Source organism: Vipera ursinii (genome assembly GCF_947247035.1).
Source record: "Vipera ursinii genome assembly, chromosome: 1".
Taxonomy (NCBI): Eukaryota; Metazoa; Chordata; class Lepidosauria; order Squamata; family Viperidae; genus Vipera; species Vipera ursinii.
This window is the reverse complement of record NC_139512.1, coordinates 131,240,691-131,263,706: the sequence shown is the minus strand read 5'-3', so window position 1 is coordinate 131,263,706 and position 23,016 is coordinate 131,240,691. Positions and strand designations below refer to the sequence as shown.

The 23,016-nt window shown below is 37.3% G+C and overlaps 1 protein-coding gene across 2 annotated transcripts; it reads left to right on the top strand.

Annotated features, from left to right (window-relative positions):
* Window positions 1-508: 508 nt before the first annotated feature.
* LMLN (leishmanolysin like peptidase) lies at window positions 509-20,295 on the top strand. 2 transcript variants are annotated; one of them, XM_083350703.1, is made up of 17 exons: window positions 509-676; window positions 1,560-1,657; window positions 1,877-1,907; window positions 3,625-3,707; window positions 3,938-4,055; window positions 4,921-5,099; window positions 6,634-6,739; window positions 7,640-7,734; window positions 7,990-8,107; window positions 9,196-9,303; window positions 9,961-10,037; window positions 10,341-10,451; window positions 10,625-10,757; window positions 13,504-13,663; window positions 15,252-15,382; window positions 15,897-16,110; window positions 16,462-20,295. In XM_083350703.1, exons 1-17 carry the CDS (start codon window positions 524-526, stop codon window positions 16,560-16,562), a joined length of 2,016 nt encoding a protein of 671 aa, XP_083206829.1. In that variant the 5' UTR covers window positions 509-523; the 3' UTR covers window positions 16,563-20,295. The 2 variants fall into 2 exon arrangements, with proteins under 2 accessions (XP_083206829.1, XP_083206828.1); XM_083350702.1 differs by lacking the exons at window positions 7,640-7,734; window positions 7,990-8,107.
* The last annotated feature ends 2,721 nt before the right edge of the window (window positions 20,296-23,016 follow it).

Below are 23,016 nucleotides of genomic sequence, written 5' to 3'. Positions count from 1 at the left end.
GCTTCCATGCTGTGGATGAGAGCTGCTACAGATGTATAATATCTTCATTCCCAATAGGCTTACAAATATAGTTCAACTCTTGGTGTTAGTTTTTAAAGCCCTGCCTACATCATTTGGCTCCAAGCTACTGGTAATCTTCATTTAACTACACTAATTTGTACTGGAAAGTCCATTGTAAGTGAGAAACTACATAACTGCCCTGCATAGCAACGGTCTCCTGTGTGCATTTGCTACTGAATCTCTGCCTGTCCCATTCAGGGCAGTTCAATCGAACAGATCTGCAGATACCGCCAGCAATCTGATTGACAGCAGGAGTGCACGTGACGTGGCTCTTAACCTTGGCCTTTCTTCGCGCACCCTGGAAGCCCTGCTCCTTCTATCTCCGCCTCTCTGTGTCGAGGTGTGACCAATAGGATTAATTCTACCGTAATTCCGTGATTTCCCATTGGCTGTTAGAAGCTGCACTCTTTGGCTCCGGCTCCGACACCTTGGTGATACGGGACTCGGGAAGAAGGAGGCTAAGATGGCGGCCGCCTCGGCGGCCGGGGAAGTTTTCCTTTTTGCCAGCCCGTTCTCAGCTTTCCTTCTTTTGGCTGAGCTGCTTTTGCTGGCTCAAGCTCCCGCCTTTAACATCGCCTCTCCCTTCTGTCACCACCACATCCCCAGTGCCAGGGAGGTGAGGATCCTGGGGATAGAGGGAGGCAAAATAGTCCGAAGAAGGGAAAAGATGGGCTGAACTGCGGTGCTTAAGTCATACATTCCATTTTTATATGTTTTTTTTGCTTGCTCGTTTAAGTGTAGCAATGTTCAGAGTTGCTTCCATCGTATCTGTGATTTAGCTGACCGAATAACAGATTATTGAGTCAAATTGGGCGGTTGGGGGGAGGAAGTCACTAACAGAAGTACAGCCACATTTCAAAACAGCGTTTCCGGGTTCGTGATACATATGGGTTGCGAAAGAAAAGGCAGAAACCGTGTTTTTAACTGTTTATTCTAAATCAGTGCAGTCCTTGGTAAATTGCTTGTTGAAGGAATAATCCCAAACCAGTTTACCTGAAAGTTAGCCCCGCTACATCTTTAGTAGTTTTCATTGTCGGATTCTGAATCACCAGTATGCTTTTTATTTGCCAGGTTATGGTTCTGAACATTTTGCAGGCGTTTCAGAGAAAAATATTTTGAAAATAAAAAGAATGCCTTTTAGAAACTTGGCAAGTAACTTCAAAATTGTAAATGTGAAAATGGTTCATAGATCTGTTTCAGAAACGTTGCCTATATACTTGTGGTGAATAATATAAAATAAAATAATAGAAGATTCAGGATGCACAACCAAATAATAAAATAAAGCCTTTACATACAATCTATCATATTAAATATTTTTACCTTTCTATATTCCTCAAATGTTATTGAGGAATAAGACTCACTGAGATTATTAGGAACTGAACACAAATCAGTTGTACTGTATCTATGCTTCAGTTCAGATGTAAACATGATAGATTTTAAGATTTGTAAAAGTTTAGTTACAAAAGCACTTTTATTAAATGAACCTATTCTCCAAACAGGTTATTTACAAAGTTTATCTTAAAGAAAATCGCGTTATGAAAAGAAACATTAATGAACAACTAAGAATTAAGACTGTATATGACAGAAGTGTTGAAGAGTAAGTATAATAACAACCTTCCAAAATTATTATTGTTAACAGGAATAGCTTTCAGTTTCCTTGTTTGAACAAGTAACTAAAACACATGGTAACCAGTGGGAAAGGGAAAGGGAAAGGGAATGGGACTCAGCTGACTTTATAGGAACTGAAGTAATTTGTGTAGTAACAGTGTTTTATGAAGATTAAAAAATGTCTACTAACTGCTCTCTCTATTCATAGATTGCTCCCTGAAAAAAAACACCTTATAAAGGTAATTTACTTCTTGCATTCTGTTTTCTTACATGAAATTAATTATTCTAGGCTAAAGGTCTGTGTGATGTACACTTTCAAGGTTGCATTCTAATTTGCCTAATATCTATAATTGTACGAGGAAATTAGGGCAGATATAATTTACCATAATGCTAAGTCATAATGTGGTTTCTTTGTTTTTGGTTTAAAACAATGCATGGATTAGGTCACTCTAATGAAGCACAGATTTATATTTCCTTAATCATGATTAACATGTCAGCAATAAGATACAGGCTCTTATTTTCTCATTTCCTTTCTTTACACCTCACTTATGCAAATTCCATTTTGTTTAAGTCCAGATTTAGCAAAATTCACTATATGTTAGGATTAATTTATTTCTATCCCAGAGCTGAATCTAACATTAAAAAGAACTTTTAGGAATTCTTCTGAAGTTCCCTTCCCCACAAAAAAGTTTGATTCTATAGATAATATAAATACAGTAACCTCTTGCCATCTGTAAGTTTATCATATGCAAGTGTCAGTGTCTGTAGGAATTTTTCCTGAACAACTCTCCAAAATTTGACTATTTGCAAAGTCATGAAACATCCATCTGAGATGATACATAATGGATGCAAAAGTTCTTATCAGACTTGTATGGCTGATTTCATTTTAACTCAGATGTTAGATGGAACCTAGTAGGTTAGTTTGAAAGCTTGAAGAAATGGTCTAATTTTTACAGCATGAAATTGACCAGATTTCAATGAAATAATCAGACCTTTTCTGCCAGATTAAGGAAGTGAATTCCCACATCATCAGGTTCAGCCCTTACATATTTGCAGCATGCAACTAGTTTGGCTGATGAACAAAAGTAGATAGGCAGCTATTCATTTTTCAAAACTTTTATTTCAACACCAGAATCTGTGCCTCAACTGTCCACTTGTAGTAGATTCAGCATAAAAAAATAACATCAGTAAAGGAATAATCTTTTCAGAAGTGCCAGTGTTCTAAAGCAGACATGTCAAACACAAGGCCCGGGGGCCGGATTCGGCCCATAAAGTGGTTTCATGCGGCCCATGAAGCCATCCTGGAAACAGTGAGGGAACGGCCCCCACTGCCTTGGCCCTGGCCCAGAGACCCTCCTCCTGCCAGAGACCCTCAGATCTGTCCCATTCCTGCCCAGGCCCCCATAGGCACCCTTGATGCGAACGATGTAGAGCTGGCCACGCCCACCCAGTAGGCCATACGCGCAGTAGCTATGCCCACCCAGTAGGCCACGCCCACCCAGGCCATACCCACCCGGCTCTCTGAGGGCAACTGCAATGCTGATGCGGCCCTCAATGAAATTGAGTTTGACACCCCTGTTCTAAAGCATACAGTATGCTTTTCTGGATTATTGGTGTGTTTTTTTATAATTCCTTCTTGTTTTCTGGTTTTACTATTTTGCTTTATTATAGTTGTGACATAATATCTTTGAGGTCTTTTATCAGGTGGAATTGTTTCCCATTCCTAAGATCTTAAGTTTACCAACTACAAATTATCCAACTATGACAGTTTTCAAGAACGGAATCCTTGGGATTGGCAAGGAGTTACTCTAAGTTTTTAAATAAAGCTATCTTTTTCTATTGAGTTTATGGCTGTGAAAATATGATTAGAAAGTTATTACAGTTTTGAATTAAATCTTTAGAAGGATTTTTTTTAAAAAGTGTCAATTTTTATTGTTTTATTTTTCTTTTGTTTAGAACAAGCTTTTCCCACAAGCTATTTCTTATTTAGAGAAGGCATTTCAAGTTCGGAAACCCATGGGTACTGTCCTGTTAAGTAGGTATGTATATTTTTCAGCAATTATAAGGAGAATCAGTGAGATCTATTTTACAAGTACATTCCATATGTCAGCATATTATTTTTCATCTCTCAAAGACAGTAGCTCAGTTTTAATAAGCAGCTTAACATTTTGGCAATGCTAATAGCTTTTACAGTTAGAGTATTGTTTTGTGTGTGACTGTTATGTGCATTCATTTCACTCACAAATATGTGATTATGATTTAATTGAAGACAGTGTGTAACAAACCAGTATTTAAGGAAGAAGGATGATCCTCACAGATACTGTCGAGAAGCCTGTGCAGAACATACCAAGTGTGGGCCAATTATAGTCCCTGAAGAACATCTGCAGGTAACTCAGACTTATTTTATGATTTGTAAATCAAATCACACAGGAATATTTATGCCAACAAAATATGCAAATATAGTAGTCACCACATTTCCTTCTATTGGCAAAACTTGCTAAAGAAATGCTAAAGCACCTATAAACCGCCCTGAGTCCTTTGGGAAAGGGCGGTATATAAATCTAATAAAATAAAATAAAATTAAAATTATATCAATTTGATTTGCCTGATGCACTTTAAACATCTGTAATATGGCAATTTACTCTTACAAAAGGAAGACAGCTGTGTTATGACATCTGAAACTTTTAAAGCTTTCTTTTTACAAAAAACCCCAGAAACCTAGAAAAAAAATGCGATAAATCTGTATTTGAATATTGTATTCCTTCTTTTTCAGATTTCTTTATGAACTTTGGGTCCTTTCAAAGCTCTTTTAGAATTTGGAAATGTTGCTCTCTAGAATATTTTGAAAGCTATCAAACTCTTTCTGTGCCACAAGCAGTAGTATAAAACCTTAAAAATAATTAGTATAGAAACTTAATTCAAATGTTTCTTCAGCCTAAGAAAGGAAAGTAGGAAATGTGTACATTTCAGAGTTAAAAGAGAGAAACCAGTTTGGTCTAGTGGTGAAACCATCGGGTTAGAAGCCAGCAAAGCATGAGTTCTAGTCCCTCCTTAGGCATGAAACCCTGCTGGGTGACTTCGGGCCAGCCTCTCTTGCTCTCCGCCCAACCCACCTGATAGGGTGGGGAAAATAGGAACAGGAAGGTACGTTCCTCACGTTGAGTTATTTATAAAAGTCATAAAGGCAGACTATAATTTAAATAAATATTTGAAGACTATATGACCCTGATTTCTTGAAATGTAATGTCTTAGCAATGTAGGGTATGTAATACAAATGGACGGAATTGTCAAACTGTTGGCAAAGCAGACCAGGAAGGCGTTCGAGATGCTGATTTTATACTGTATATTAGTGCTCTGACTACTGAAAGATGTGGCCAAGAAAACATCATCGCATACGCAGCATATTGTCAGCTAGAAGCAGATATGGACAGGTAATCTCCAAGCTAACTTTAACTAATCTGATGAAATGTTCTGAAAAGGCTTATTTACCATCCAGGGTTTGACCAGATTTCTCCCAAGGGGCAAGTATAGTGAATGATCTGTCATTAGACGGCACAACTAGTTTTCACAACTGGCTCTTTTTTTCTAAAGTCATTGTTTCCCAATCTCAGAAAGTTTGGCTCAGGAGGTGAACTGTGGGGAGCCACAGACCTCAAGTATTTCCAGTGAAGATTTATCTGCATGCATTCCGTTTTAAGCAGTGAGAGAGGGAAGGGTGGGCCAAAGAGTCAGAAAGACATAAATATCCTACCACAATCACTTCTTCCATGCTGATCTTCAGTTGATAATGCATTGTTCTGTGATTACACTGCAGGAAAGGTCACACAGAATTTCAGTGAAGAGAGCAGCAGGAAACAGGATTCCAAGTGAGTCCTGCTGGCTGAGTTTTTCCCCATGTTAGAATAATAGGAGAATGATATCCCTGCAATGGTCTAAACGGCTTACATAGGAAGCCACATTTTATAATTTAATGCCACAGTGATTCCCCTTGTCATGCTCCGGAGGAGGGAGGAGGGGAGTTGGCCTGCAGAGTCTCCCGTGGTATCTTTCATGCTTCCTATCCCAAGGTGTTTTTTCAAAACATTTTAAAAAAACATTTTAACAAAAAGGTAGACCAATTTTTATTCTCAGAAACTGCTGGCCCTCAGATGGATACTGTATACATAATAGTTGGCTGCAACACAGTCTTTGTTTAGAAATACGCTTATCTGCCTAGAAAAGACAAAAGTGATAAGGAGTATCCTGCAAGGCGAGGCTATATTCAGGTAGCATTATATATCCCACAAGCTCAATTTACTTATGGTTACTCTGTTGCAAAAGTAACAATATCATGTCAATATTTAAAGACTCCCACAGACCAAAACGTTTGAGGCCCAGTGATATGTTTGTGGTCTCCTACTTGGACTTCATTGAGTCGTTATGAGAAAAATAAATCAGAAATGAATGTGTGAAAACTATTTAAAGCTTCTTGAGGAAATACATGACATTAACACATTAATTATTAAAGATCTGTAGTCTGAGGAGAGAAATGTTTTACCTAAGAGTTGTCATCTCGGGATCATAGGCTGTGTCCGTAGCTGAGAAAATCCTAGATATTCTGTATAGCCTTTGTTGCTGGTTATATGACTAGTATTGAGGTTTTTCTCAGCACAGTAAAAAGTGAGTACGGTATCTCAAGTGAGCTTAAGGGAAAAAAATGGATATTTGATAGGAAAGTCCGTAGATAAATCTGTACAGGTACTATAGTTGTCCGTGCATAAGTACCACTAATTGAGAGAGAACATTTTTCCCTTTTCTGAGTTTACATCCGACAGATTTAATATTTGCACGAGAAAAGGTTAGTGCAGGGACATTTTTGTACATAGGACATTTGTAGACTATGATAATACAAAGAATTTACATGTAATAATGAAGCTTGACATTTTTAAGTTCCTCATTTTGTATAACGTATCACCATTTTTCCAGACCAATTGCAGGATATGCTAATCTGTGTCCAAATATGATTTCAAGTCAACCACAGGAGTTTATTGGCATGTTGTCTACAGTGAAACATGAAATCATTCATGCTTTGGTAAGAGCTGGTATTTGATGCTATGTTTTTTTAAAATCCTGAAGAAAAATTTCTTTAAAAAATTATAAAAATATGTAGTAGGGCTCAAAAAACCTATAAAGTATACAAGATCACAATCTCTAAATCTCTATAGCAGGCACAATATTAAAAGACAAAGAAGAAAAGATGGTAGTAGTTCACCACAGGAAAAGGGTGCAGATCAAGACTGTTTATAAACATTTAAGCTTCCATATTGTTAGTATTTGTGGTCCTCTCCAATTCCCTAACTGGTCTTTATACCTTTTCTCCTTCACCGTTTTTTTCAATGCCTTGTCTTTGAGATCGGCTAAATAAGGCATTGCCCTAATACTTGCTTTGGAATTTAGCATATTAGTCATATTATCTTGATGCTATGCTATGCTAAAATTTTTGTGATGGTTGTGTTTTTGTGAATATTTCATATACAGGTAATCCTTACTTAATGACTACCCTATTTAGTGACCATTCAAAGTTACAATGCTGAAAACGTAAATTTATGACTGATCCTCACACTTAGGACTACTGCAGCGTCATAAGTCGTGTGATTGCCACTTGCATGCTTCAGAGTTAGCGTCCAACCAACAGAGGCAATAAAAAAGCTATTAGTAAAGTTGCAAATTGCGATCGTGTGAAGTTCTCATTTAAGGACTACGACTGATGATTCATTTAATGGTAGTGCCAAAAATTGGATTTTAAATTTAGTGCAGTCAAGTGACGTCTTGTTTAGTAGTCATGTCATTAGTGGAGCTATTAGCGATCCCAATTGAAGGCAACCTTGATGTGGGTTTGTATCTTTCTTCCTCTTTTCCTAGCAATTTTCTATCAGAACTTGTTGTGGGCTAAATAAACATAAGGTAAACTACTTTTGGGGTTCTATTTAAGGGTTTCTCCGCTGGACTTTTTGCATTTTATCGTGATGATGATGGAAATCCTTTGACTCCTAGATATGCAAATGGATTGCCACTATTTAATGAAAGGTATATACTGATCTTTGCAGTTTTTACAAAACTGATTTCACTGAACAGTACTTGTGGGCATGATTAAACACAGTTTTTTATGCAAATTGCATAATTACTTCCTAGTTTTCAGTGGTAATTGCATTGGAAGTCAGTTGTCTTGAAGATACAATAGCTACTTTACTCGTATATTCAATAGTTGAGACTCAGCTTATTGATCATATTAAGAACTGATCCTGGTTCCCAGTTGTAACAACTGAATTGTCTTCCTTTCAGCCTTGGTGTGTATCAGTGGAGTGATAAAGTTATACGTAAAGCTGTAAGATTATGGGATGTGCGGGATAATAACATTTTGCCTCATAATGTATTCCTTTTGGTAACTCCTAAGGTAGTTGTAAGTATTATTTTTATTTTCTTTCACAAAAATCTGATCTGGTTGTTTAGACCCTTAGTGGCAAATAAAAATGGAAGCCATGTTCAACATGTTAAGATTCAGCCCTGCTGACAAAAATGTTTCCTCATATTTTCAGTTTACTCCCAAAACCAGTTTAGCTTGCAGACCAATTCCTGTGAAGTTAGTGGGTCCTCTGACTGACAAGAGAAGATAAACCAGGAAATATATCTATAGTTGCATATTCTCCAAACTCCAGTGCCCTTCAAACACTGCCATAGGATGTGAAAGAACATTAATGCCTCAATATTCTGCCCCCCTCAATTTTCTAAAGCAGAACAAGCAAATTTATCAGTCTTTTGTTGTTGTTAATTGCGAAGTCGTGTCTGACCCATCGCGACAACGTTCCTCCAGGCCTTCCTGTCCTCTACCATCTTCTGGAGTCCATTTAAGCTCATGCCTATTGCTTCAGTGACTCCATCTATCCACCTCATTCTCTTTCGTTCCATTCTTCTCTTGCCCTCAACCTTTCTCAGTCTTTTAGGTGTTGCTAATTTAGTTTGGCTACTATCCCTTATCGTACTCTGCTGCCTAGGGCTCCTGGGAGTTAAATTCAGTAATATCTAAATTGCCACACACTGTTATGTCTGAAAACGGTTCTGGGAAAATTCTTCCACTTCCAATGCTGGGTACCATACTATTTCTTCTTCTTCCACTTTATGGGGAATTCTTGAAGTCTCCAACTGTGTTTAAATTATTAAAATATTTTGTGTTTTTCCCCGCTCTCTAAAATATGTAATGATTTAAAAAAATGAATCATTGCTAATGCTCCATAATAATGTACTGCAAGGGTTGAGGTTGCATGATATGTCACAGAAGTACTTACCCTTTTGCTGGTTTCCAAGTGCTATTAATTTTAAATGAAATTTCTTGACGTCACTGAAGTATGAAAGCATCTTAGGGTTCTCTCATTAAAAAATCTTTCCTAGATAAAGTATCATTTTATATATCATGTAAACTTTATGTGTAAAATGAAGTAGGTGTTATTTTGAAATAAACAATGCTGAGATTTGTCTAATACCTTTCTAAAGAAGGAAGCAAGAAAACACTTTGACTGTCCAAATTTAGAAGGAATGGAACTGGAAAATCAAGGAGGCATAGGTACAGAGCTTAATCACTGGGAGAAACGATTATTAGAGGTTAGTAGTCAATTAATATATAGATATACATAGCATTGTTTCAATACAAAAGTTATCCTGTGGAATCTCAACTGGTTTTGTCTTTAGCAAGTAGTAATAGAGAAACTCAAGGATGTTTAGAATGATTTTTTTATTGATCAACACAGCCAGAGTGAATATAGGTATAAATCATTAGCTAAAAACTAAAAGCCACCAGAGAATATATTGTACTCTTTTCCTACATACCTGGACTTAGTTAATTCCTTTATTTTGAAGGTGGTAGAGAAGAATTCTATATTAGACTGTAAATAATACAAAATTGGTTGTTTAGTATGCAAAGGAAAGACGCAGATATCTTTGTCAAGATACCATGCCAGAAATGAAGGTTCATTTATATTTTATAATTCATGGTAGCAATTACAGTAAATTTAGATTCTCCATTCTTCCATTTAGTTACCCTATTGTTCTATTTCTTATTATAAGAAAATAATCATGAATGTAATTTATAGATAGCTCCCTGACATTCCAAGAGTAACTCCTAATTTCACTGTGGTTGTTAAAGTAATGAAATATGTTTTCACTATTGGCAAAAGTAGTGTGCTTCCCATGAAATGCAGGCTGTTTCTCTGTTTGCTTTCTTTGCTGCGGCTAACCATTATTGATGTTGGTTAATTCCAGAATGAAGCAATGACTGGATCACAAACACAGAACAGGGTCTTCTCCCGGATTACTCTGGCATTAATGGAAGACACTGGGTAAAAAAGATACATTGTACTTACACAGTATTCCTTAGACACTAGTGTAGTGCTTTCTAAATTACAGCAACCTTTCCAGCTCAGCAGACCATGCAACCTCACGCACACGTGTACTCACCCACCACTTCCGTGGCCTCTTCTGAACGGGCTGCAGCCCAGCCCCCGGCCACAGACCCAGGGGTTGGCAACTCTGGTTCATAGCTCAAAAAAACAGACAAACTAATGTTTGTCATTTGATTCTTTGTTGTTAATAGTTCAGAAAGTTGGACTCTAAAGAACCATTTCCACTTGTTATTTTTGCAGCTGGTATCAAGCCAATTATAGTTTGGCAGAAAAACTAGAATGGGGCCGAGGAAAAGGCTGCGACTTTGTGATGAAAAGCTGCAAGTTTTGGATCAATCAGCAACGGAGAATGTAAGCATAATATATGTGCGCTGCATGTTCAGTGATGGCCCTGAAATTGTTCTTACAAATTAACTGTTGTGAATAATAAGTAGTGTTTATTAACACACCGAAGTATGTATATATATATACACACATATATATATACATAATATGTTAACTGCTGTTCTGTTTTTAATCTTAAGAAAAGAACCAGTAGCCCCATATTGTGACACTCTGAGAAGTAATCCATTACAATTAACATGCAGGCAGGACCAAAGAGCAGTAGCAGTGTGCAATTTACAGAAATTCTCTCAACAGTTGCCTCAGGAATATCAGGTATGTTATATGACACATGAAACAAAAGCATGTCTCATTCTTCTGAATTAATAACCTTATTCAGAAGCGGTGTTAAGCCAAAGGCAGTATTCCCTCAATGCGCTATGCCAGGATTGTATTAGGTAATAGGTACTTTGGCTTTATCATTGCCTCATGTCTTGCAAAGGCTTAAAGCATCCCTAGTGCTCTTCTGTATACTCATAGTTGCACTGATTCTGTCAAGTGGGGAAGGGTTAGGAGGCAAGATAGATGCTTTAAGGTTCTGCAAGACTTAAGATAACCATTTTGCCTCTTAAAACTACCTAAATCCCCCAAATAGGAAATAAAACATCCTAGAGAGATACCTTGTTGCTTTAAAGAGCAGGAAGAAAAAAGGTAATAGTAAGTCCTAAGAAGATCATAACCATCTCCTGTTATAAACTATATTGATTAGGTTTAAACAGTGTGAAAAGCCATGCATCCTCATTCAACGTGTTTGTGTGAATCCAGGTTTAATATTATAAGGACATCCTTTGTCTTCTAATAATATTATGATGGCATCTTTTATCTTTACCATCCCTGCCTCTTGGCTACTCTTTCAGCATAGCAAAAAAAGGGTTTAGATTTAGATCAGTGTTTTTTAATGAATCCAACTTACTTCTTTTGAACTTAAAAGGAACTGAAATCTGCATAATTATATTTGAAGGAAAACAGCTGAATCTTATTCATGGGCAATGAAGTTAAATTGAATGCATTCTTTTTTTAAAAAAAATACTGTTCTTTTAAAAGATGAAAAAGAGAAAAAAAATCCAAAAAATGAAACATACTGAGTAAAGTAACAGCTTACAAGCATCATAATATTGAGTTAAACATTTGAATATATATGTATGCTGCCTAAGTAAGTCCCTGAAATATTCTTGGCCAGGATTTTCAGAAGGGTTTGCCACAGCCGCCTTGTTAGGCCTGAAAGAGAGAGGGACAGGCTCACGTTTGTCCAGCTGGCTTTGTGCCGAAGGCAAGATTAGAAGTCATTGTCTCCCAGTTTTCTAGCCTGATGTCTTAACCTCTCCACCGAACATATATCATCCATTAGCTTTTAATCTTATTAAAGCTAAACTGCATCTTAAGTAGAAGTTAATCATATCTAAAGGTCAGCCAGCTGTGGAAGCATTCTTGTAGCTTCAACAGCAATAGAGGGAGGTAAGGTAGGAGTTACCGAGCATGATTAGAATTATATACAGCATTTGGCTGAATTCTCACATTGTGCTAAACTAGGGGTGTCAAACTGCTTGCCCGTGGGCCGGATGCGTCACGCAGAAGCCGTGCCCACCCCATTGCCGGCAATGGCAAAACGGTCCCGATACGTTGCACGACATCACGTGACGTCGCAAGTTTGACGTGTCTGTGCTAAACCATTTTGCACTTTGTTAGGTTTGACTTATCCTGTGAAAGGAATCCACTTTTTCATTCTTCTTCAACAAACCCTAACTAAACAGTACATGATTTAATGGAATATATGATCAGGGATAGGTAGCTCAGTTTCTCAAACTTTTCGAGGGCTCTGGCAGGTCATTGGGTGGCACAACAATATTACTGGAAGAGGTAGAAATATTTCTTCTCCCCTCCCCCCATTTGTTATGTTGTTATAAATCTTAGTACATCATGTTGTTTCAATACACTGTTGTTTGTATAGTGTGTTTAAAGTTAATAATCTGTTATTTAGATAGCTTTTAATAGAGAAAAGATTTTTTTATCAATATTACCATTTAGATTTCAACATTACATGCTTAATTTGGGCCAATTTTAAGGGTTTTAAAGTAAAAAAAATGGAATAGGGAACCTTTATTTCAAACCTCATTCCTCTTTAGCTTTAGAAAACACTTTTAAATTGGATATTTTGCATTTCAGCAGTGAAGTCTCCATGCTCTGGGGCTATTTCTAATCTATAAGTCTCAGGCTGCACCTCCCTGCCAGAGGGGAAACACAAATGTAATAGCCTTGATAAAACAATTATTGCTGAAATTAGCATAGTTCTAGATGTTTTTCACAATAAGCAGGCATACAGTTACAGACTGGGCAAACTGAACAGGAGCACCGTACAGTATTGTAAAATAATATCACACTGTACTACTGTATATAAATTTAATGTTATACTCCTGATATTTTTCTTGAAAACGTGTTAATGAGATGATAGTAAACAAATTATGTCACTTTCTAAGCATAGAGCATTGCAACAGCACAAGCTTATATGTCACAACATAAATAATTACTAAAAAGATCATTTTAGCTACTAATCAAAATATGACAATATGTTTTCCTTTGGCATAGATTGCACACTATTTTATAAAAATAGAGAAAATTTTATGTGTAATTTGATATAATGTTAAATACATATGTCAATTCAATATATTACTTCTTGGGGAACTTGTTTGTTCCTTTGTTGTTGTTTTTTTGTTGTTTTTTTTTGGTAGTATAACAATGTATTTGTTAGCTGTATATTACATTTTTAAATGTTTTTGTTCTCTTTTGTATTTTTTTAATTGCATATTTAAAGTCAGAATACAATGTATTTGTCAACAGCCGTTACTATCAAAAAGCATATCCCGAGACAGATTTAATTCTAGTAACAATTGCAGTTACAATGTATTAGCTAGTTTAATTTGAAACCGCTGCAGGTGAATATAACATCTCCATTAGGAATAAAGAAATGTTGTTACTGTAATTTAACTTTTCCTTGTCCTTATGATAACTTTTTTTTTCTTTACAGTATTTTGATAGTCTGAATGGGGTGTTGCCAAAAGATTTGCCTTATTATGGTGGATCGGTTGAAATTGCTGACTACTGCCCTTTTAGTCAAGAATTTAGCTGGCACTTAAGCGGTGAATTTCAGCGCAGTTCAGATTGTCGGATACTGGAAAACCAACCAGGTCAGTTGGTTTTATACTTGATTCCACCTTTGGTCATATCCAGCAGCTTAAGTTTGACTCAAATTTAACACAAAATCCTAGGTGATCCCAGGTCACCCTGAAGGAAGCCTTAGAGCTACAAGACAGCAAGAACTTCAAATATATATGCTATTTGAATTGTAACAGTCGTGTTTTATGGTCAGTGCATGGTGGCTGCATAGATCTTTAGGGGACCTACTATTTTAATATTTTTTCCTTCCCTGAAATATTACTTGAGATTTCTTTTACCAGTACTGCTTTTGAAATGTTTAGGATTTGGCAGAGGTGTTCTTCTATCCAGCACTGCTTTGCCCACACCTTCACCCTGTCCTAACCATTCCATAAGTGGGGAAGGGCAAAATTATCCATGCATGAGCTGTTATGTGGGTAGAATATCTGGATTTGGGTGACCTGAATTGGAAGAGGCAATCAGGTATTCTGCTCTGTGCACAGAATCGAACGAGTCTATTTTTTATGGGAAGCAGCTATGCTGAAATTTCATGGTGGCTAAGAGGACAGCTGGTCCCCAAAAGCACAGAATGCATTATGCTTTGTGATGGGTTTTCCCTGTTTTGTATATACCCCAATTCATATATGCATACTGATTAAACAGCTATTCTGTCATCAGGGCTGAAGTTATATCACATTCTGTCATTTTTTTAAAATCCCATTTATATCCCGCCCTTCTCCGAAGACTCAGGGTGGCTTACAATCTAAGAAGCACAAGTCAATGTGCTTAGCAATAGCCTTCATTCTATGTATATGCCTGCTTATTAGGGCTTTCGCCCCCTGCCCCCAAGCGGCATTATTACAAAGTCAGCTTATTGCCCCCAACAATCTGGGTCCTCATTTTACCTACCTCGGAAGGATGGAAGGCTGAGTCAACCTTGAGCCTGGTGGGACTCGAACCTGCACTAATTGCAGGCAGCTGGTGTTACTTAAGGAGGCATTAGACCACTGTTCCACCAAGGCTTCTGAGCTTCTGCCTTTTGGCACCACTGATGGTATAAATTGAAAATAGTATTTGTCTGATACCAATCTGTGTTATTTAAAATTCTTTTTATATAAAGGTGCGGCAGAAAACAGTATGTCTTCTTGATGCCTTCTAAACAGAAGTTGGAACAAATGCATTTATATCTTGAATGCTTATGCATTGCTTGCTCATTTACTAAAACTTGTTTTATCAATTAGTGCAAGCATCGCAGAGAACATGACAACGGCTATCGATCATCATTACATAGAAATGCCTGCCCATGCTGAACATATGGCTCACCATGGGAATATATTTGTTTTAATAACCATTCAGTGCTATTGATTTTAAATTTGCTACATGCCAGTCTTAAATCATGTATGCCTTCTTCAAAATGTCACATTTTTCTGAGTTGCCTGCCTAGTGGACAGCCATATACACTGAATAAATGATAAAGTTGGTGAACAAGTTAGGAAAATAATTTACTGCCAGCTCTGCTTATGATGTAAATGTCCTAGTAAATATCTGATAATTTTGTTGTCTCTATAGTCTGATAGATCTTAGCAGAAAACTGCATTTTTTAATTATTATTTTTTGCAGATCCTTTCAGAAACTATGGTGCAGAGAAATACGGGCCAAATTCCATTTGCCTCATTCAAAAGTCAGCTTTCATTATGGAACAGTGCAGAAAGAAACTGAGTTATCCTGATTGGGGTAGTGGGTGTTATCAGGTAACTGAACCACAATTTAATTTTGCACTTTGTACTGCTGTTATATTAAAATAATTAGATTACTAATTTAATTATTTGCATGTTTTCTATACTGAGGCAAGTGTTACATGACTAGACTTTTCTAAGAATGCTGAAGGAAAAAAAACTACACAATTATCAATTTACTGATGAAGAAATTTGTAAAAGATTTTCTTCTCACATAGATTTACGTAGTCATTGAACCTTCATAATCCTTTTACCAAATGCATGTGGAGATAACATGTTTGGATCATCAGACCTTGGCAAGAATTTAGAAGTAGCTACTAATACTAAGGTGAAAAGATAGAGCAGGTTCATCATTGTTCTTAGGAGTAATTGTTTGGAAAGTACTAATATAGTTTGCATTTTTCTTTACACAATGAGATTGTAAACAAAGTACATCATGAAAGGTTTTAAAAAAAGAGGCTGCTGTAATAAAATAGCTTCTTTGTGCAATCTACTTTGTAAACATATCATATTTGGTTTTATTCCAAAGGTTTCTTGCTCTCCCCGTGGACTGACTGTTTGGGTCAAGGACATGGCATATTTGTGTAGTCACTCAGGACAAATTCTCACAGTGAACATTCAGATGAACGGATGGCTACATATGGGGAATCTGATTTGCCCAGCGTGCTTGGATTTCTGCAATTTCTGTCCACCTGAACAAGATCCCCCTCCAGTTGCTAATTTAACAAGAGTTGTACCTATTGGTAAGTAAAAATCAGAATAAAACTTTTAGAATTGCTCCATTTATATTTATTTCTGATTTTTAACAGAAATAATGGCATAAGCTTCAATCACTTAGGCAGAGGATAAGAACTATTGTGGCTATTCTTCAATGCTCTAAATATTTATGACACATTCACACAAATAATCGGTTATGATTTTTTCCATTCTTTCATTTGATAAATTAATTCCTAAATTCGTGAAACATCTCTGTTTCCGACTCTTTTTTGAGGGGTGGGTGATAGGAAATATTTTAAATGCTCTTCAGAGTACATGAAGAGCATCTGTACAATTACTATTTATCTTGTCTTTTGTACTATTTTCTTCTATTTCAGATCTGTGTTCCTGTTCTCCCAGCCTGGTAATAACTCTATGGCTACTGATGGTGAATTTGTTTCCTTTACTAGCTGGATTTCTTCTGTGTGCATGGACTTAAAGCGTGCATATTGTGTCAAAGGTTTGTCAAAGGTCCCCTACAGCTAATCCCTTCTTGAAGGAGCCGCCCAGAAGGGCAGTCTACATTTTGCAAGGAGTCCAACTAGGAATGTCTTGACTAAGGTTTCTAGAAAGATAGAGACAATATTTAGAAGGTTATCTCAATGACGAGCTAGTGTTGATCGAAATGTCTAATTTTCAGATTGATAACAAATTTGGAGGAACAGATTTGCCACTGTAATTTAACGCCTTCGGTTGCCACTCTTCTGGGTGAACTTTTTATTACGTGCAATTCTCTATGATATAATTTTGTAGTTGGGTTCTTGTTTTGGCCTCTTTTGACGGAGATATACCTCAGTTTCCTTAAGTCAAAAGCCATAAAAATCAGTTGCCATTACTGTTAATAACAAGTCAGCATTAAGCGTAGAATTCGAAACTAAAAGCGTCTTGGCTTTGGTGTTAAGATGCTTCCAGAGTTAACTCAGTAGACTGGTGATCCCAAGTTATTTCTTCTGTGAAGCTTTTGCTGCTCAAAATATGAAAGAGCTTTTCAACAGCTGCACAATATGCACTTTTAGAATATTTGAATGAAAACGTTTATATCTTCATTTTAACAGTAAGCAAAACTATTCTTCGATGGCTTTTTTCTTCAAAGGCTAGAAACAGAGTATGCTTGCTGGGATGTAAGCTTCCTTGGACTCAGTTGAACCTACGGTACAGTATTTCTGAGTACCTAATTTGGTTGGGCTACATACTTTGTTTCTTACCAGGTAATTTGAGTAATTTAATTGTTTTCATAGATATTTTCCTTGTGTTACGAAACATGCAAAGGTTGGTAATCTATACCTGCCCCTTCCCAGTTGACTTAAAACAAGATTGAAATGATGACACATTTCGCCATTGGATTGTAGTGCGCAATACTTAAGGAAAAGGTAATAAAAATTGGAAACCTTTAGAGATAATGCATAGATTCCTTTGTAGCAAAAATACAATTTTATTACCAAGCGACCCCATTTGGCTGTTGGATGAAAGAACAGTTAACCTTAAATTTATGTTAGGGAATACAAGGGCTTAAATATACTGTGGAGTTCTTGGTGGTCTGTAAACTTGGTTGTTTGTTCACAGACATTTCCTTACCTGATTAGATAACATCATCAATGCTAAAGAGTATGGGGTTTTCTCCCTGTTTATAAGCACTATCTTGCCTTACAAGGGTTTGTGGGGGTGTGGTTCCTTGATTAGGGTATTTATTGTTTGTCTGGTATTAATTCCTGCTTATAAGACGGGTGTTGGTTATTGGAAAGGATGTGTTCATGGATGGGTTGCTTCCTTTTTAGCTTTTTTATTGTCTTGAATGTGGATAAATGTAATTGGCTTTGAATGCCACGCATGCAGGAAATCTCCGGTCCTTTGGGATTTTAGATGGTTCTGGGATGCTCAGAGTTTCCCAGTTGAAACCACGGTTGAGTTTGCCCATATTCTATGAGATTAAGGAGTGTTCATCATGTCTTCTAATTGCTAGTTGGTGTTCATGGATGTGCTCTGCTAGTTTTCTACCTGTCTGCCCTACATACTGGCTGTTACCATTCTTACACATACATTGTGTGTAAACAAAGCAAACCCCTCACTGACTAGCAGAGATGATGGTACTTAATCAGGTAATGAAACAACTGCAAAGAAACAACCAAACGCAGGGAGCACTAAGGACTTCACAGTTCAACCCCGGCTATGTATATTGTCTTCTATTGGATCTTAAATATGCTTTTTAGAGGGCACAGATAAATTACCGTGTCACAGAAAACTGCATATTATATAAAAATGTAGTGTATAACTTTTATATTCCAGTTTCTTGGAGAATGAAAAATGTTCAAGGACCTAGTTGTGGTATTTTTTATTTTTTTCTCAGATTGGGGAGCAAATGCTATGTAGTCATAATGTTTCATATTCACTGAAAGCTGTGACTAATAAGAAGTGGTGACTAGGAATGCTCCTAAAGCTTCTGGTGAAATGTTCCAGTAGAAGCAGGCAAGACCATGGGACTTAGATAAGAATCTTAGATGGGGCCCATCCTAAGAACTCTTCTATCAAAGCAGAGTATAGTGGCTCCTAAAGGAAAATCTATAATAGTGCCTGTTGGATGACATTTTTTCTACAGTAGTCTTTATTTTTAGAAAGAAAATGGTGAAAATTAAGTGGCTTCTCTCCAGAACAGAGAATCCCAACCTCTGGGCTGTGGCCCACTAGTGGGCCGCAGCCCATTCAGAACCGGGCTGCGCGAGCGATGGGCGAGTGCACGCACGCGGCTCCACTTGCACAAGCAGCAGGCACTCACGTGCGAACCTCCGTTTGCAGGAATGGCAGGCACATGTGCCTGCTGCTTGCAGAAATGGAGCTGCGTGTTCCCCTACCACTCACGCCAACCATCCCTTCTTCCCTCCCACCCCAGCTGGGCTGCCAAGCCGGAAAGGTTGGGGACCTCTGCTCCACAACATGCAAAGGCTGACTGAAGAATGTCGTGACAGAATTTGCTTATATTACACACCCTGATTAGCCTTAAATAAAGGGGAAGGAGGGTGGGATGAAAGTCCTGAGCATAGCAATAAAATATTAGGATTGAGAAATGTGTATACTTTGAATGAGGAATAGGAGTTCATTTTCTAATCTAAATGGTTACACAGCTCCAATTTTAGTGTGAAACATGTCTGTAAAAATAAGGAAGAGAAACTATTTTTATATGTGCAATGTAAAACTTAAAGAGCGCCTTGAAAGGATGCTTTAAATACTTGAACCTTTTTTCCCTGTCTGTCTTGAAGTAAAACAATTGCACTGCATTTGGGGTTTTTTTTTGGTTTTGTAAGTATTTATATCTATATTGATGTAATGTTGCTATGAAAATAATGCCATGGCATTCTTGACTGAGAAATGATTAATTTGTTGCTGGATTCTAGTTGATTCTTTTGAGAAATGGCTAGGAAGAAAGTATAATGTAGAGCACACAACATTTAAAGAGATTTCAACTGTTTTACTCTTATATGTAAACATGGGTATATCGATACAATTTATGATACAGACATGTGATTGCTTTTATCTGAGATTCTTTGTATGAGCGAGAACATGATAGCAGTTAATGTTCCAATCCCAAACTTAAACCACTTTCCTGCGTTAGAAATATTCCAGCAAACAGCAAAGGTGTTACAGGTAGTCCTCAATTTATAACCACAATTGGGACTGGAATTTCCATCTTAAATCGGGGAAGACATAAAATTGAGTCATCATGTGACTGGATCTAATTTTATGACCATTTTTACCATAGGCATTAAGCAAATAATCATTAAGTGAGTGTGGCTTTTCCAACGGATGCTTTTTTTGCTGGAAACCAGCTAAAAAAAAGTTGCACGTTGCAATCATGTGACCACAAGATACTGCAAACAGTCATAAATATGAGCTGCTTTTCCAGCACCCAAATTACAATCATGTGACTGCAGGGATGGTCGTAAGGGCAAATAAAAGTTATAAAGCACTTTTTCCCTGGCCGATGTAAACTTGAACTATCTTTAACAAACAGTTGTAAGTCAAAACTACCTGTATGTTTTTTAAAAAAAAAACAAATATCCCTAAACCCTGACCAAAAAGCAAAAAAACTGCTGTACTAAGTGGATTTCTTCCCCTTCTTGGTTTCTCACAGAACCCCTTCAAGTTAGTCACAGAATGCTTAAGTACTATAAAACACAATTTTCAAAATCCTGCCCCAGAGTGTCACCAGGTGTGAGACCATGTGGAAAAACAGTGCTGTGTCTAATAAGAGATGGCTTTTTTTAAGGGGGGGTGGGAGAAAGAAGGAATTAATTTATATAAGTTGAATATCTCGTCAGACTAACGGCTTCCTACAGTGAAGCCAACATTTTAATAATAATTGCCAACTTTGCTTCAAGCACATCAATTTTTTCGGGCAGCTTAGATTTTAAAATGAATAATTGCACTGAATATTTGATTATTTGAAGTTCTTAGGAGTTAAAGACCTTGAGCTTGTCAGCTGGAAAGCTGGCAGCCCAGGTTTGAGACCCGAGCGCCACATGATAGGGTGAGCTCCCGTTCCTTGCTCCAGCTCCTGCCCACCTAGCAGTTTGGAAGCATGCAAATGGGAGTAGATAAATAGGTACCACTTTGGTGGGAAGGTAACAGCGTTCCGTGAGCCTCAGCATATAATCATGCTGGCCACATGACCACAGAAGCATCTTCAGACAATGCTGGCCCCCCGCTAGAGATAACCACACACACACACACACCCCGCTAGAGTCGGACATGACTGGACAGGGGAAACTTTTACCTTTACCTTTTTAGAACAAAGGTAACAAATCAAAAAACTGTAATCAAATTTTGAAAAGCAAACTCTTAATTCAGTGGTGATTTCAAAACAGAAATAATCCATTAGTGGATGTAAGTGAAAAAGAATTTGGCATATAGTGATTATAGAGGAATCGACTAGGTCACTATAAAGCTTTGTGAATGAGTTTGGGCTACACATAATCTCTTACCTTAAACAACCCCACAGGGCTTTTTTAAGAGTAAAATGGAAAATACTGTAATTAGAATTAGGTACGCCATATTGGACTTCAAGAATAAAAATGGCATAGAAATGTAATAAGGTTATAAATTGTGTGTGAATTCCCATCAATAAATCACTTTAAATGATAGAATTATTACAGTTAAAAATTATGATAATATACCTCTTCCCTGGTTATACATTGTAATCTCTAGAATGGTACTTAATATACACCATCCTTAATTCCCAGAATTTTGGACTCAATTGAAGAAACTTAAATTTAACCTTAATTCAGTATTTCATGCTATTGTAATTATGTGTTTGGAAAAACAAAGAAGTGATTCACCAATTCAGAAATGTTGCTTTTATATAATAAACCCCATGTCTACCCAAATAAAGTATAACATTATTGAGATTGTTTATTTTCCCTGAATTTCTGGAAAATGCTGTGTGTCAGATCACTTTGTACGTGTGTGTAGTTTGATGCTCTGAAATACAAATGTTAATTTTTACATGTGTAATTCTCATTTCTCAAACTGAAACTTGTTTCAGATTATTGAAATTAATATTTGCTACAAGATGTAAATCAGAATTATTTTCTATTTATTTGTGAGTTGGTTTAAGAGCTGATGAATTATTTGATGTTCAAAATATTTCCGTTGTGTATGTTAAATATATGGAAAGTTCTTTTAGTGTACTGTATATCATGGGAACATTGTTGTGTCAATTAAAGAAACTTATTTCTAAAAAGTGTTAATGTTTTCTCTTAAATGAAGCACACATTTACTTATGTACTTGTTTATAAACTGAGACAAATATGGAGTTTAACCAACTACAGATAGTCCTCCATTAACAAAGGTAATTGGGACTGGAATTTCCCAAACAATGTGGTCCTAAAGCACAATGTCACATGACTGCATCATTCAGCAACAGCAATCCCAACAGTCCCATTGCTCTCATTAAGCGACAGTTGTAAGGACCTCCTTGTGACTTAATGCCAGTTTCCCACAGGCAAAATCAGGAGGTTACAAGAGGCTAGCGCCAAGGATAGGCAACCTTGGCTCTTTTATGACTCGTGGACTTCAACTCCCAGAATTCTTGAGTCAGCATGGTTGGCTCAGGAATTCTGGGACTTGAAGTCCACGAGTCATAAAAGAGCCAAGGTTGCCTACCCCTGGGTTAGCCAGTGAGTGACTGCTGCAGCACAATGTTGCCAGGTAGGGGATGGTTGCTGCCAGGGGCAAGAAGTTGGGAAGGCAGCTGCTACAGCCCAACACAAACACACTGTGGAATAGAAAATCCTTGAGGGTGCAAAAGTGGTGGGAATGGGAATGACTTACCAGAGCAATTTGCGACCTTCTCTTCCAGTTTCCCCATTGACTTTGCTCATAGGAAGCCAGCAGGGAAAGTCACAAATTGTGAACAAGTGACCGTGGGATGCTGCAAGCATTGCAAGTGCAAGCCAGTTACCAAGCACCCAGATTGCATTCATGTGATCTTGGGAGTGCTGGGATGGCCAGAACTTCAAGGTCTGCTTGCTCACCACTGAGACAATTTTGAATGGTTGCTGAATAAGCGGTCTTAATGGAGAGCTACCTGTAGTCATTTCTTTGGCTACAAACACCTAGTTTTACATTCTGCGTCACTCAATCTGAATTAAGAAATGTGGCTCGTAATACAAGTTATGCAATTATCAGGTGTTCAGCACAAAAGTCTGAACAATTCTCACAAGAGCTATACTGATACGACTGACTTTCTGCAGTTTCAGCTTTGTGTGGAACGTGAGTGATGAAAATGACATTCCCACTTCAGAATCCTCTATAATTGGTTCCTGAAGTCAATACTGAAACGCGTAATACCATTTTATCTTCACACTCGGTGCCGACGGTTACTCACATTGATTTGTGCTTTA